Source organism: Phoca vitulina, unplaced genomic scaffold (assembly GCF_004348235.1).
Source record: "Phoca vitulina isolate PV1807 unplaced genomic scaffold, GSC_HSeal_1.0 scaffold21, whole genome shotgun sequence".
Taxonomy (NCBI): domain Eukaryota; kingdom Metazoa; phylum Chordata; class Mammalia; order Carnivora; family Phocidae; genus Phoca; species Phoca vitulina.
In genome coordinates this window covers 4,038,847-4,056,105 of record NW_022589724.1, presented here as the reverse complement: position 1 = coordinate 4,056,105, position 17,259 = coordinate 4,038,847, and the positions used below count along the sequence as shown (strand labels likewise).

Sequence of the window (17,259 nt, the reverse complement as noted above, 5' to 3'; positions counted from 1 at the left end):
TATTTATTTGACAGAGAGAGAGACAGCGAGAGAGGGAACACAGGCAAGGGGAGTGTGAGAGGGAGAAGCAGGCTTCCCGCGGAGCGAGGAGCCCGATGCGGGGCTCGATCCCAGGACCCTGGGATCATGACCTGAGCCGAAGGCAGACGCTTAACGACTGAGCCACCCAGGCGCCCCTCATTTTTCTGATTATAAAAGCACATTTTTTAAAAATTTGGGAAAGACAACAAATACCATTTTTGTCTTACTAAGATAATCACTAAACAGACTGGCGTATTTCCAAATGAAAAGAAACTTTTTTCCTGTATTTTAAAATTTACTGTCAAATTGTCCTGTTCCCTTCACTCTATGAGTGTTTCTACTTATTTTAAGATAGTCTTGGGGCACCTGGGTGGCTCAGTTGTTAAGCATCTGCCAGCTCAGGTTGTGATCCCAGGGTCCTGGGATCGAGCTCCGCATCGGGCTCCCTGCTCAGTGGGTAGCCTGCCTCTCCCTCTCCCACTTCCCCTGCTTGTGTTCCCTCTCTCGCTGTGTGTCTCTCTCTGTCAAATAAAATCTTTAAGATAGTCTTAAGAGTAACAAATTTGAGGGGCGCCTGGGTGACTCAGTTGGTTAAGCGACTGCCTTCGGCTCAGGTCATGATCCTGGAATCCCTGGATCGAGTCCCGCATCGGGCTCCCTGCTCGGCAGGGAGCCTGCTTCTCCCTCTGACCCTCCCCCCTCTCATGTGCTCTCTCTCTCTCTCTCATTCTCTCTGTCTCAAATAAATAAATAAAATCTTTAAAAAAAAAAAAAAAAAGTAACAAATGTGATTAATAACATATTCCATAACTGGATGTTAGGTACAGTAGTCCCTTCTTAACCATGGGGGGGATACATTTCAAGGTACCCAGTGGATGCCTGAAACCCTGGATAGTATTGAACCCTATATATGCTATATTTTTTCCTATACATTCAGACCTATGATAGTTTAGGCACAGTAAGAAATTAACAATAACTAAGAGTAAATAGAACCATTTTAACAATATGCTGTAATGAAAGTTATGTGAAGGTGATCTTTCAAAATATTGTATTATATTCACCCTTCTTATGATGATGTGAGATGATAAAATGCCTATTTGTGATGAGATGAAGTGCGGTGAATAACCTAGGTGTTGTGATGTAGAATTAGGCTGCTATTGACCTGATTTACATCAGAAGGAGTGTTGTCTGCTTCCTAATGGGGGTTGACCACAGGTAACGCAAACTGGAAAGTGAAACTAAGGGTGGGGAGGACCACTGTAATTTTTCAACCAATATGCTATTACTCGCTTCGGCAGCACATATACTAAAATTGGATATTTAAGTTATTGCCAGTTTTTTCCTTTTATTTTTATTTATTTTTTAAAATCTGGCTTTTTTAGTTCTTTGAGTATTGGTCTGCCATAAAACTCATCAGAAGTGGAAGTCGTTCCACTGTAAATTTCTTGACCTTGAACCTAGGAATGGGCAACTTGGTCCTGCTTCTTTGTTTTTTCGTTTTATAAATATTAATCTCAAGTCATCCTTTTGGCAATATTTTTTTTAAGCAAGCTCTACACCCAAGGTGGGGCTTGAACTCATGACCCCAAGATTAAGATTCACATGCTCTCCTGACTGAGGCAGCCAGACACCTCTGTCCTACTTCTTTGATTTGTAATCCCATTAGCATGTGTTCTGTGTATCCTAGAGGATTAAGTGACAGGTAGCTTGAACTAAGTCATACCTGCACACATGAACTTAATCTTATCTGCAGTTATTTTTCTATCTTATTTTTACTAGGTTATTTCACAGTGTAAAAGTCCTAAAGTTTTTACGTGAATGATTTCTAAGTTCAAAAGTAGTCTCTTAACTTCTGATTCAGAATTCCAGTGTTGGTTGTACAGTAGCAAACTCAGGAAATATTAAATTCAAAATATTTAACACTGATGTAACACTAATCGTACATTGTTCATATTCAAATTTCACTGATGTCCGAGAAATGACCTTCATAGTAATTTCACCCCCTGATGCAGGATCGAATCTTGGTTCATGCTTTGCATTTTTGTTCTCACCTTTACTTAATCTCCTTTACTTTGAAACAGTTCTTCATTAAATTGTATTTTACAAGGAATTTATTCATTTCATATAAGTTGACGAATTAGTTGGCATACAATTGTTCATAATCTTTTATTTTTCTTTTAATGTCTATTGGATCTGCAATGATAAGCCCTCTTTCATTTTGGGTATTTGTTATTTTATTCTTTTTATTTGATCAGTCTGGCTTGTAGTTTATCAATTTTGTCGGTCTTCTCAAAGAACCAAATTTGTCTTTGTTAATTTCTTTCTATTGTTTATTTTCTATTTCATGGATAATATATTTTTCTTATTTCCTTCCTTCTACTTACTTTGGGTTTACTTTCCTTTTTTTTTTTTTTCCTAGCTTCTTAAGGTAAAGACTTGGGCCATTGATTTTAGATGCTTTTCCAATATAAGTCACTAAAATTATAAATTTCCCTTTTTTAGCTTTAGCTTCATCCTACAAATATTTTCATTTTGTACTTCCATTATCACTCAATTTAAAATATTTTCTAATTTCTGATGTGATTTCTTCCTTGATCCATGGATTATTAGAAGTGTGTTTGATTTTAAATATTTGGGAATAAATAAGGAATAAGATATTCTACATATTTTATTCAGTTCTAATTTAATTCCATTATGGTCAGAGAACATACTCTGATTTCAGCATTTTTGCATCATTAAGATTAATTTTATGTCGCAGTTTATGGCTTATCTTGTTGAATATACCATGTGTGCTTGAAGTTGTTGGGTTTAATGTTCTATAAATAGCAATTAGGTGAAGGTCATTGATAGTGTTGTTTAAATTTATGCCTTTACTGTTTTCGTCAAGTTATTCTATCAGTTGCTGAGACAGGAATGTTAAAATCTTAACCATGACTATGGAATTATTTATTTCTCTCTTTAATTCTGTCAAATTTTGCTCCATACATTTTGAAATCCATTATTAGGATTTATGATTTTTATGAACTTGTCATTATTTTTTTATTTCTGTTAATACTCTTGATATTGAAATGTAATTCATCTGACATTAATAAAGCCACTTTGGGTTCCTTATGCTTAGTGTTGCATGCTATATTATTTTTCGTCCATTTACTTGCAGTCTATCAATGTGAAGTACATTGATAATTTTTCACTACAATCCTGACTTTTGGTAATCTCTTCCTTGCTTTTGTTTAAAAATTTACAAGTATGTTCTGTAGTTTTTTTGGCATATATAAATTTATGATTCATTTATAAATTTATGACTGGCATCTAACACTCAATATTAGGTTTGTGAAATTCAGCCAGGGTTATTGAATGTAGTTACGATTCTTTTATTTTTATTGCTTTGATTCGTTTATTTTTAATGCTGGGCTTTGTAGTATTCTACTGTATAAATATACCAAAATCTATTCATTTATTTTATTGTTAATGGACATTTGGCTGTTTCTAGTTTTTAATATCTTGGAAAATGCTGCTGTGAATATTTGTCTACAATTCCTGATGCATCTGTGCACACATTTCTGTTGGGTATATCTCTAGAAATGAAATCGCTGGATCAAAGGTCATTCATATTGTCACATTTAATAGATATGCCAAATTGGTTTCTAAAGTGATTGCACCCATTTACATTCATTCCTCTAGCAGGGTTTGAGTCTTGGTGATCCACTTCTTAACCAACTCTTCTTCTTTTCAGAATTTACAATTTTTGCCAATCTTACAGGTATAAGTATACCCCATGATTTAAATTTGCATTTTTAATTTTAATTTTTATTTATTTATTTTTTTAGAGAGGGAGAGAGTGCTTCATTAGTTTGGTTAGACTGCAAAGACCTATTTGAGGTTTTGACTGATAAGACGACTCTAGATAGTGCCATTCTTTACTGAGGGGAAAGGAAGGTTCGAGAGGAAAAATCCCGGTACTTTTTAGCTTGTAATCAGGGCTATCTCTTCTGGGCTGGTTGTAGATGGGTTAAAGTCTCAGGTCTTGAATGAGAAGTAAAAATAGATTCTTAATTTCAGTGTTTGGAATTTAGCAGTTCATGCAGACAAATAGTCTTTTTGTTCATTTATAACCTCAGCTATGGAGTTGAAAGAGTGCTCAGATAAGTGCTCTGTTGGAGTTTGTTTAGAAAAGATATCAATAGGGACTTGTGATTATGAAGATATCAAGCCAGAATTTATATTTCCGAGGGAGAATGACTCAAACTATTTGTTGACTTTTCTTTATTCTATCTTCCCCCATCTCCATTAATATTTCTCTTTCTAAAAACTGTTTCCTAGAATATTACAGAAGAAACTCTCTTAGTCTGGGATTTTGAATTGTGGTCCTATTTTTATATTGTTTGAAGGATGATTTTTCTTTTAATGTCAGATGAATGGCTTGTTAGAATTACATTATGTGAAAATATTTCTTAAAGGTCATATGTATTTATGCAATTCAGAAATGCTTTCTGGTAGTGAAATGTAGTAAACCAGGGATATGAAGGAAAAAGTGATGATGTTTGAAAAGAAGTATAAGTTGAACTAAAGCTAATGACTTTTCATTTACTTTTTTTCTGTTTGGGAACACTCCTTGATCCATGTGATATTTAAGTAGAAACTTAATGGATAATGTATGGAAGGAAGACTACACCTTTAGGCTTACTTAGTGTAGGGACTGTGTCTAATCTCCCTGTGATTATCACAGTGTAGACCCTTGATAAAGTCTTGTTGAACCAATGATGAATTTGACTAAGAGTTGGAGATATAAATTCCATTCCTGACTCTGCCATGTGTTTTTGTTTTTGTTTTTTTTAAGATTTTATTTATTTATTTGACAGAGAGAGTGAGCGCAGGAACATAAGCAGGGGGAGTGGGAGAGAGGGAAGTAGGCTTCCCACCGAGCAGGGAGCCCGATGTGGGACTCGATCCCTGGACCCTGGGATCATGACCTGAGCCGAAGGCAGACGCTTAACGACTAAGCCACCCAGGCGCCCCATCTGCCATGTATTTCTGTGTGCCTTATGTATACTCAATTTCTTGAATATTTTTACAAGGGAAATAGGGTACTTTTGGGCTATAAAATCACTTGTTTTTAAGCTTTTCAGGGAAAAATGTCTTATTCACCATCAAATTCTCATTTTCAGTACTTGTCTCTCTGTAGGCTCATTCTCATCAGCATGTATTCATGCCTGTGTCTATCCCATCTCTCTCTCTCTCTCCCTCTGAACACACACACATTAAAAACAGAGTACAGTGTTAGCAGATACTGCCAATACCTTGCCTGTATATACTTCCCCTAGTGGCATTAGTGCGCAGGCCTGACTCACAATATCAGACCTTGGATTCCTGTGCCTGATAGTTTTTTTGGGCCTCCAGAGTCCACTTTACCTCTCAGCATGGCAGGCTAGAAGTGGTAGGAAATTAAGGCTCCTTCCTCCCCCCACCACTCAGCCCTCAACCAACCATTTATTGGACACTTCCGTGGCTCATCTGCACTCATGTTTCCTGGAAACCCCTCAAAGTACACTACTTACTTACCAGTTCTTATCTCAAGGCAGGCTTCTCGAGGAATGCAAGGTAGGACACGAAGCGAACTCTTGACCCGTCCTTCAACTACCACGCTATTTCGCTTCTTATTCTGGAATAATTAAGCTGTCACGTTCATTCCTCATCCCCATTCTTACCAGGCAGTCTCCTCTCTCTAAAAATGCACAAGGATTTGCACATGGTATAGCGAATAGCAGTTTCAGATCTGAACTTGCTTAAATTATCAATTGATGATTGTCTTTCCGTTAGCCTCCTTCACCCCCCTGATCTATAACTATTAAGGATTTGATCTTACACAGTTGTGAGAGCTGGTTTAGTAGTCTCCAAAAAGTTATTTTCTTTGCAACTGAGGCTGATCTCACTGAGCCCTGTCCTGATGTCCAACCCACAGAACATATGAGCATAATAAATAGCTGTTGAACATTTTTAAGTTTTTGAGTGGTCTATTACATAGCCATAGTAACTGGAACACCTGTTTCTTTTGGGGTTACTTAAATATTTGTGTGTGTGTGTGTGTGTGTGTGTGTGTGTTATTCTAGAGAATATAATAGGTACCTGAGAAGTCTAGCTCTTGGTTAAAACTTACGTGTGATTTTCCAGAACTGACTATAGGCAATTACAAAGGCTTTAGTTGGCAAGCATCATGGTGGAATGCTGCCCTTCCAGCACCGGACTTGGGGTACAGCCAGTGCATGGCAATCTCTGGAAAAAGTTGGAAGCAAGGACTCAGGCCACTCGGTAGTTACTGGTCTCCCTAGTCATTAGTCACACAGGCCCATCATATTCTCATACTTGCCCTCCCTGCCCAGGAGCCCTCATTATAGCTCTATCAGACCTTTGCTCAAGGTCCGAAGTCTTCTCCAGGTATGTGTGCTGAGGGGATGCTTGAAGACACTTTCACTGACTCAGCAGCCAGTTATTTTCTACTTCTAGCCTTTCCCCTCACTCTGCCCTGACCTCAGAACTGCTGGACGCTTGTTTCGGGGCTCCCTCAACAGTGAACGCGCCCCCCCATCTGGCTGACCTGCTGACTTCAGACCCTCAATCCTTGTCCTGACCAGGCACTTTCTCCCTCACAGTAAGTGATTAAAGGCTTGACTCTTGTTTTTGGCTTGCTGTTTTCATCAGTACTCTGACACGCAAGCTGCTCGGCTTTCTCTGTCTCCCTGGGCTCAGCTGAGCTCCTAATAGTACCTTTAAGCTGTTACGGTCTGCCTGCAAATAAGCTTGTGTTGCTTGAAAAATAGTAAGTAAGATGATAATCTTACAACAGTATAATTCTATTTACTCCATACCCACCTTTTTGTCATTATATTTCTAAACCCCACAAGACATTATTACTTTTATTTTAAAGTCTTTTAATTGCATTTAAATACACATATATGTGTGTATGCATATTAAAGATTTTTTTTAAGATTTATTTGTTTGAGAGAGAGAGCATAAGCAGGGGAAGGGGTGCTCTCTATGTCTTCTAAAAAAAACAAAAACAAAAAAAAACCCCACAACAACCAAGTTCTTGTCTGATCATTCCACCCTCTTGGCTATGTCTATGTGTCTTCCTATGGACTGTTTGCTCTCCTCATGATTATGGGTCAATTTTCTTGATTCTGTTGTGTCTTGTAATTTTTAAAATCATACTCCAGATATTTCATATAAAAGAAATGACTAGAATAAGTAATATTTACCTCAAGAAAAGAGCAAAGCCCTAATCTGTCAGAAAGTTAGAATTAAGGGCTAAACCAATCTGACCTGTGGTTGAGCTGGGTCTGAGCTTTGTTGCAGCTTTGTCTGATTCAGTGCACCCCTGCCTTCAAATATTTTTGGGTATGGGATTAGGCCCTTCTCATCAGAAGAAACCGGGTCTAAGCGTTGCTGAACTTCTGGAGATATTTTTGGTTTTTTATGGCCATGTTGCTAGCTTTTCTCACTGTAGGATATTTCTCTCTGATTTATAATTCTTCTAGAAAGAGGGTCACTAAGGAAATTTCTTTGCTCTGAAGTCCCACTCCTGGCTTTCTGAGCCTGGGGAAATCTCTCTATTTGACTGTTCTCCCCATCCTTTGGAAGTTAGCTGCTTTGCTTTATACAAAGACCTGCAATGCCTCAGACAGATTTCTCTCAGCTCATGTCTCTGCTCTCATTTTTTGATGTATTGTCCTAGAGCACATGGCCAAATCCTTAAGAGTTGGCACTTGGAGAAGGACTCTGGCTGGAGTTTCTCAGAATTCTAATCTATCAAACCAGCCCGCACACATCCATTAAAATTGCATTAAATTTTCTGTTGATTTCTCCTTACTTTTCTTTATGGGGAATTCTTTTTTTGCTGTTTTATCTTTGTAGAAGAGAAAGTTTCCTCTCTCCTAGGAGGAACCTATCACTCACTGGAGTTTAATTCATTTAGATTCCTGGCAATCTAGTGAGTTTAAGAAAACAAAAAAATTTTATTTTGTATTTATCCAGATACGGTAAGGTTATTAGAATGGGAACAATGGTCATTTTTGTGGCTTTCTTCACACTAACCCAAAGGAGAAAGGCATTCCTTAATCTTCAAGAGGGAGATTGTGAAAAGCTTAGCAAATTTTTGTATACCTGAAGGGCTTGCCAGCATCTGGTTTTGCTTAGGACTGGGTAAGCCTAACTGTGAAGCTGTGAGTATTTTTTCTTTAGGGAGTAATACATATGTCAGCCTCCTTGTTCTCCCCAAAGATTTTGTCCTCATTCTTTTGAGAAGACTTGTCTGTTTTTTATGCTCTGTTAGAGGTGAATTCTTAGATGCCAGGCATTCTGTTTGCAGGACTTGGGGAAGGGATTAGTAACGGAGTCCCCAGTTCCATATATGTAGATGTTTAATAAATCCCGTTTTCTTTTTTTTAGATTTTATTTATTTATTTATTTATTTGCGAGAGTGTAAAAGTGACCGCAAGCGGGGTGAGGAGCAGAGGGAGAGGGACAAGCAGACTCCGTGCTGAGCAGGGAGCCCAATGTGGGGCTCGATCCCAGGACCCTAAGATTGTGACCTGAACCAAAATCAAGAATCGGACACTTTAACCGACTGAGCCACCCCGGCACCCCCAACAAATCCCATTTTCAGCTGCACATCTCACTCGTATCCTCCACTGCATCTAATTTTTCAAGGGCTCTGGATGGCCAATTGTGATACCTTCCTTGGATGTGTTGATACCATTCATGCATATTTAGCTGCTGCTTCCTCCACCCTGGTTCATAATTACTACAAAACATATCTACTTGTTTTATGTCTTCTACAAATTTGCCGAAAGCTCTCAGGTATCTTGCACTTGAAGATTATATCAGGATATTTGCTAAATAACTGGAGAGTTAGAGCTGAATCCCAAGCAGCCTGGTTTCTGGTCCAGTTTGCCTTTCATTAACCTAATCATCACTGCCTTATTTTATTTTCCTATATATATATTTTTTTATATCCAGGTTTTACTGCAAACATTACTGAGGATCCTCTAAGGTGCCACACTGTAAAAATGATTCATCTGACAGCTACCCCTGCAAGTGCACTTATTGATGAGCCAGTGCATATCCGAGCTACAGGCCTGTCTCCCTTCAGATAATGATTCTTCAGGCATCACTGAAAGATGAAAAGGGGAACCTGTTTCATTCTCAAGCCTACCATAAGGCCAATGAAGTTGGTGAGGTAGACCTGGAGCATGCCCCCTCACTGGGAGGTGACTACATAGGAGCCCACCCTATGGGTCTCTTCTGGTCCCTGAAACCTGAAAAATTTTTAACGAAATTGTTGGAAAGAGATGTGATGAATAGCCCCTTCCTGGTCCAAATAAAACTTTATGATTCAAATTTACTATTAACCGACATCGCCACCACTGCTCCAAAAGTCAGCCTGACTTTGGAGAGGTGGTACATAGCACTTGGTGTCAAACGGATCCAAGTTCGAGAAGGCCACCTTCGGGGAGCCCTCTTTCTCCCTGCTGGTGAGTAGAATTAACTTGGTTACTTTCATCCTTGTGTTTCCTCTTTTGAGTGCCTAATCCTTCTACAGGTTTAACTTGGATATGGATAGTACATAGTGTAGTCCTTTCCAGCCTTAGAATCAGGGCTAATTCTGGGTCAGAACAAGAATATGGTGATGCCCATTCCAACTCAAGTTTGATCTCAACAATTCTGGAGCTTGTCTAAGGATATGACTAACATGTAGTTTATGGAGTCCCTGCATTATGGGGTTTCATAGCTTTGGATTTATATGAAATTCATCTGTATTGAAGCCTGACTATCTGAAGACCCACATCCTGATATCATGGAACTGTGTCCCAGCTTCTTTTGGGAGTTCTGTCTTGCCTGAGTTTCAACTTAGATATAGGTCATCGCATGCAATAAGCTGATGATACAATGGACTGAAATACTGCAACAAATACAGAGGATACAAAGAGACTCTATATCCTCTAGTTCCATAAATATTGCATATTTATAGAATATTCCATAAATCCACAGATCATACAACCTGCTCCCTAATGGCTATAAAACCTACCAGAAAAGTCAGTTTCCCACAGTGATCTCCACATATCAATAAGTGGTTCAAAACATCTACTGGTACATTTCTCAGGATTTATTGTGGGACTGAATGAAGCAAAGTTAATTTCCCAGAAGTAGCCCTCGACAGGTCCAGGTCTCAGGTGTGTCCGAGATCCCCTTCTTCAGGCATGAGCTTTGATCCGAGACACAGCCATCATATCATCAGGACATACTGCACCTCTCTCTGCTTTCAGAAACGTAATCACTGTGTAGAAGTGAGATGGGTAAAGGCAGCCTGAAGTGTTAGAGGTGGTTCCTGACAGCAAGAGTTATAGATGATGTAGAAGGAATAAAAGCTTCCCTTTCCAAAATCGTCATGACCCATGCAGTCGTTTGGATAAATCTCAATGTTTTTACACCCCTAGCATACAGACAACATCATTGTGTGTAGTATCAGGAGCTAAGTAGCACAAATGTCTGTCCACCTCGTTAGAAATCTATCGGTGCAGGCCTCCCACCTTGGGATCATGTGCTGCCTTAGAGAGTGCTATCTGTGAATCTTCTTAGACACTGCACATGCTGTGTGTCCTGCTTGTTCTGCGGGGGATACAAAAGAGCTTTGAGCTGTGTGGGGCCAAAAGAGGCTGAGTCAGGTGTCAAAATAGTTCTCAACTACAACATTCTTCCATGATAAGAGGCTCAGTACTCTTAAGTCCTCCCTCTTCCTGTCAATCAGGAGATGAAAAGCATCTTTATTCATTTATTGAAGTGGTCTTTTAAACCAAGATATATTTAGTACCATTTTATTTCTCCTTCTCTCAAGGTGAGAAAACATAGCAATGTTTTGTTTTGAAAATTCCCAATACTCCTTTAAATCAAATCGCTCTTCTTTCTTTTTTATTTTTATTTATTTTTTTTATTTTTAAGTAACCTCTTACTTACTTATCTCCTTAAGTAACCAACATAGGGCTTCAACTCACAACCCCAAGATCAAGAGCCGCATGCTCTACTGACTGAGCCAGCCAGGTGCCCCCATGGATGGGACCAGTCTTCCTTAGTTAAAATCACTTACCCGAGAATAGGGTGCCCCCAGTAAGTGCATCATAAATTTTTTTCTACTTTATTTAGGAAACTAGCTGCCTACACAGAGCGTGAGTGTAGAATGATACTCTGACCATCCCTACTTTTTACCATGTGTTAAGCTACAGTAATAAACAGATTGTTATTGCATGGAAGAACTCATCATTTACATCTGCTTGGCTGCAAGATTTTGTCACTGTATAGTCAGATGAATGGAACAGAGCAGAGTTAAGTTGGGATTTTAGCTAAAATATTTATTTCAATAGCTTTTTTTGAAGTCATATACTTTTGAAGGCTTTCTTTTTTTTTGAGTTATATATACTTTGAGAACCTAATTAAATCTGTAGAAGCTTTCATTAGTAAAATGCACACATAGGGGCACTTGAGTGGCTCAGTTGGTTAAGCGTCCTACTCTTGGTTTTGGCTCAGGTCATGATCTCAGGGTCGTAAGATTGAGCCCCGCGTCAGGCTCCATGCTGCACGTGGAGCCTGCTTAAGATTCTCTCCCTTTCCCTCCGGCCATCCCCGTGCCATCCCCACCCCAGGTTGCAAGCTCTCTCTCCTAAAAAAAAAGGACATATAAACCTATACTTTGCATATAATTTCAGGGCCTTCATTGATTTCCTAAAGCCTAATTGTGTACCTTTTCATAGGTTAAAAAGCCCTTGCGTAATTTCAATGGCTTTCTTTACACCAATACTATAGAAATGAACTACTGTGAGTCCGCAGGACCCCTTGGCTACAGAGATTAAACATGGTTCCCAATCAACCTTCCTGATATTATGTTCCATGAATGTATCCAATCAGCTTTAATTCTGCCCCAGATACAAGGCTGAAAACTTGGGGATTCTACTGAAAATTTATGCTTCAATTCCAGAATTTGTGATGCATTTCTTCGTGTTGTTGTATTTTTCTTCTCTTTTCCTTCCTTTCCCTTCATACCCAGTTCTGTTTTGTTTTGTTCTTTCTCAGGAGAGGGCCGTTTCCCAGGGGTAATTGACTTGTTTGGTGGTATTGGTGGACTGATTGAATTCTGGGCCAGTCTCCTGGCCAGTCATGGCTTTGTTGCCTTGGCCTTGGATTACTTTAACTATGAAGATCTGCCTTCCCAACCAGAAAAGACATAATTAGAATATTTTGAGGAAGCTGTCAACTTTCTCCTGAGACATCCTAAGGTAATTTTTGCCTTTTATTTTATTTTTTTAATTTATTTTTATTTTTATCTTTTTTTAAAGATTTTATTTATTTATTTGACACACAGAGAGAGACAGCGAGAGCAGGAACACAAGCAGGGGGAGCGGGAGAGGGAGAAGCAGGCTTCCGGCTGAGGAGGGAGCCCGACACGGGGCTCGATCCCAGGACCCTGGGATCATGACCCGAGCCGAAGGCAGATGCTTAATGACTAAGCCACCCAGGCGGCCCTGCCTTTTCTTTTAGTCCCTGTTTTTAAATAACCATAACACCCTGTGGCTTCCCTTAACTTCCGAGTAGGATTCTCCTCAATGAACTTGAAATTCTATGACATATCCATATTATTCACATGATTTATTTCACACCCAATGTCTTTTGCTCAGAAAGACAAAACAGGCAGTTAGCCTGTGTCCATGATGGAATCAAAACACAATGGCTTTATTTATTTATTTTAAAGATTTTATTTCTTTATTTGTCAGAGGGAGAGAGCACAAGCAGGGGGAGTAGGAGAGAGAGAAGCAGGCTTCCCGCCAAGCAGGGAGCCCCATGCAGGGCTCGATCCCAGGACCCTGGGATCATGACCCGAGCTGAAGGCAGATGCCTAACTGAGCCACCCAGGCGCCCCTTAAATAGCTATTTTTGATGCATATGATGGAGTTGTCTTTGAACTATCACATAGGTGATGTTACTGTGTTGAGTTTTCTGCTTGGCTTAGATGAGAAATGAGGAGGTTACGTGATTCTGCTGTTGACTTTCTTAGCCTGGTTGCCCTTGTACTTGTTGCATGACTTTTCCATCAGTGTTCTTACCAGTGTCACTTAGATTTAGTCAATGCCTAATGAGACCTGGAAACCAGTTTTCTTTCCTAGGCTCTTAGTACTTGCACTAAGCCTGCTTCATGCTCTCTCTTCTGTGAGAGGAGAGACCACCCATATTTCAATTCCTTGTAGGTCTTACTTCTCCATCTGTTGATTTTAAGTGTCTTCTAAGCATTCTAAATTCCCTGATCCCAAATTTGGTGGCAGAAATTATAACAAGAGTTAGTGTTCTGCCAAAAGCCTGCACATAACTGAGTCACTTTTTTTTTTTGTTCATCCATGTTATACTTCCTTTTACTTTGTCTTCCCTGGCCAAATCCATTCTGAGTTCTCACCTCTCATTGCCAAAACTATGACTCTATATCTTTTATATTAAGACATAGAACTTCAGAGCTTGAAAGGTCTTTTTAATTCAAAAGGAGATGATTGCGGTCACCCCTCTCAATATCCAGGATAGGACCTCAGGTAGAATGTATTGGCCTTACAAAGAGGCTGAAAAAATATGTAGCAAAGGGGAATAGGTTCAGATCCATCAGAATTTATCCCCTGGGACTGGATACATGCCCCATAAAATAAAAAGAGAATGGCCTCTATCATTCTTCACTATACAGCATACAATCAATGCCTTTCCTTCTTGTTTGCTCCCATTGTCTTGGTATAAAGATCCAAATCGTAGCCTATTTCCTCTGAGAATCTTTCTCTGATCCTGCCTTTATTCCCTGCTAATCTGGAGTGGCAGCCTGGCCTATGTGCATTCTTATATCGCAGAATTTGTAAGCTACTCTAATTATCTGTTTTTTTCCCTCCTGTCTCTCCATCTGGCCGTGAGTTCCTTGATGATAAGAGATGATTTACCCCTTTTCTTCCTCTGTGTCCCCCAGTGGTTAGTACAGTGTGGATGATCTAAAAGTGCTTGCTTGGGGCGCCTGGGTGGCTCAGTTGGTTAAGTGTCTGCCAGGGTACTGGGATCCCAGGGTCCTGGGATTGAGCCCCGCATCAGGCTCTCTGCTCAGCAGGGGAGTCTGCTTCTCCCTCTCCCTCTACCTGCTTCTCTGCCTGCTTGTGCTCTCTCTCTCTCTGTCAAATAAATAAATAAAATCTTAAAAAAAAAAATGCTTGCTTGATGACTGACGGTGGAAGAGGAAGCAGAGCCAAGCCTCCTTTATGAAACCTTCTCTAAAGGAGAAACCTTCCAGGGAAACCACAGCAGATGTTTCTGCTCACATTTCCATGCTCTGTTCTACTAAACTCATTCTTTTTCTCAGTCTTTTCCTATAGAGTACCCTTTCCTCTGCACTTCTAGAGACCCCAGAATTGGTACAACAGAGTTTACTGATCAACTGTACCCTGACTCATATTATTCACAAGAGTTACGTGGCTCTTTCTTATTTTTCCTACTACATTGGTATTTCTTTAGGGCATTTTATTTTTTTATTTTTATTTTTTTAAAGATTTTATTTATTTATTTGAGAGAGAGAGACTGAGAGAGAGAGCACATGAGAGGGGGGAGGGTCGGGAGGGTCAGAGGGAGAAGCAGACTCCCTGCCGAGCAGGGAGCCCGATGCGGGACTCGATCCAGGGACTCCAGGATCATGACCTGAGCCGAAGGCAGTCGCTTAACCAACTGAGCCACCCAGGCGCCCCTAGGGCATTTTAAACTCAGCACCTAACACCAGGCTGAATCCATAGTATTTAATTTGGAAGGCCTGACATGTTCTTGAAGGAGTATTTCCTTTGAACATTCATTATGTATTCCAGAACTCTAGAACTGGGCATGTGGGTGGGATTAGTCCTTGCTTGGCTCCCACTGGCCATTCAAGTTCTTTGGTTGTTTGAGATGGTAGGGTTTTGCTATATGGTGGACAGAGTCAACATCTCATTTCCATTATTTTCAGGTCCTCGGTCCAGGCATTGGGATAGTTTCCATAAGCAAAGGCGCAGAGATTGGACTCTCCATGGCTACTCACCTAAAACAAGTCAAAGCCACTGTGCTTATTAATGGGCCCAACTTCGCATTTAGCATTCCACAGGTATATCGTGGTCAGATAAGTCAGCCCTTGCCCTTCTCTCCACAATTGCTATCCATCAACGCCTTAGGGTTAGCAGAGTTCCAGCACAGCTTTGAGGAAGCTAGAAGTGATGCCAGTGAGACTTCTCTTCTCCCGATTGAAAAGGCCCAGGGACATTTCCTTTTCATTGTGGGAGAAGATGATAAGAATATCAACAGCAAAGCGTATGCTAAGCAAGCCACAGAACAGTTGAGAAGATATGGGAAGAACAACTGGACCCTGCTATCTTACCCTGGGGCGGGCCACCTGTTAGAGCCTCCCTATTCCCCACTATGCTGTGCCTCAAAGATCTCCAATCTCCACCTATTCATGCACTGGGGTGGAGAGGTGACCCCACGCGCCGCTGCCCAGGAGCATTCTTGGAAGGAGATACAGAAGTTTCTCAGGAAGCACCTTGTTCCAGTTGTGACCAGTCAACTCTGAGAAGAAAAGATATTCCTGAGAAACAGAGAAGCAATACCAGACCTTCACTTGATTTTCATGAACAACATCTTTGATTTCTTACTGTGGGAGGTTATACTAAGAGAAAGCAGGAGGGTGACAGTCGTCATGTCTTGACTCTGGAAAGGGAAAATGGTTTCCATTTAATCAATATCATACATGGAGAGTTTTATATTTTTAAAAATAAGTTTAGGGCTCTACCTGCCCTAAAATATTCTGGTTTATTATTATAGCAATTGTTTGGTGGAAAAAAAAAAATGACGAAAATGAATGACAGAATCTCCTGGTTTATAAAACAGACATGAGTAGAATCAGGTGCTGATATTTGTTGATTTCTTAAAACTCAAATGAAATATGTTTAGATTTCTCATATTTGAAAATATGCTCATGGTTCATGGTTACTTCATTGTCATTGAAAAACTAGAGCTGGGTAAACGAATTTATTACTTTAAGGCAATATGGAAGTTGATACGGAGGTAACATGATTGAGTCAGCCTACAATTGATAATTCAACAAATGCTAATAAAAGAAAATAAAGTAATATTTGTGTTGAAACATACAGCATTTTGAGAAAAACAATCTGAGATTCACAGAATTGCACTTTGGGAAGGAGCCATGCTGGTGTGGTGTGTGTACCTTACGGGCTGGCAGACTGTTTCTGTAAAGTTCTACATAGCAAATATTTTCAGCTTTGTGGGCCATGAAGTCTCTGTCACTGTTGAGTTCTGCCATTCCAGCACAAAAGCAGTATAGATAGGCCGTAATGAACGATCGTGGCTTTGTTCCAATTAAACTTTATTTATGGACACTGACATTTGCATTTCATATAATTTTTACATGTCACAGAATAGTAATTTTCTTTTTATTTTTTTCTAAGCATTGACCAATGTAAAAGCCATTCTCAGCTTATGGGCAGCAGAAAAACAGGTTGTTGGCTGGATTTAGCTCACAGGGCATAGTTTGATAACCCTGGGTGTAAACAATCCAAATTACCTTGTCCAAGGTCAGATATGACGCATTTTCTCTAAGGGGCACGTCACAGCCCACATATTCCTGAGCTACTGAATTGCAATGGATGGAAGTGGAAGGTGAGTGGGAGATAAGTGAAGGTGAACTAGTAAAAAAGGGTTTTTAATGATTTTGTAGGTGTGGTGGGGAAGCCAGTGAGGAATGAGAGTAATAGAAGTAATAGGAAGACACTTCATGGTATCTGCCTAAACTCTTTTTCTTTCATCCGCTTTCTGATGCTCCCTCTGTTTAGAGTAAAATCATTCCATTCAGGATGAGTGAGGCTACTAGCCTCCCTCCTTTCTCACTCAGACAAGTTTTCACATTTTCCAGACCCAGTCAATCAGACCACGTCACTCCTTTGACTCTAATAATCATGTAACTGCAATGGCTAATACCACCTATGCTGTATGCTACATAGTAACTGTGTAGGTTAGATGTTATATCATTAGTTATATACGCCATATGCTATATAATAGTTATCATAGTGAGTTTAATGGGTAAAATTATTTTTGTTTCCTGTTTTGGACTTTAGGAAGAATGCCTATGTTTATGAGATATGATGT

General features: G+C 39.7%; 1 protein-coding gene across 1 annotated transcript; it reads left to right on the top strand.

The window, feature by feature from the left end:
• The first annotated feature begins 9,083 nt into the window (after positions 1-9,083).
• Positions 9,084-15,667, top strand: LOC116640955 (bile acid-CoA:amino acid N-acyltransferase-like). Its single transcript, XM_032418196.1, is given in 4 exon segments — positions 9,084-9,162; positions 9,165-9,548; positions 12,139-12,341; positions 15,071-15,667. Coding segments are annotated over 4 exon segments (1,263 nt in total).
• The last annotated feature ends 1,592 nt before the right edge of the window (positions 15,668-17,259 follow it).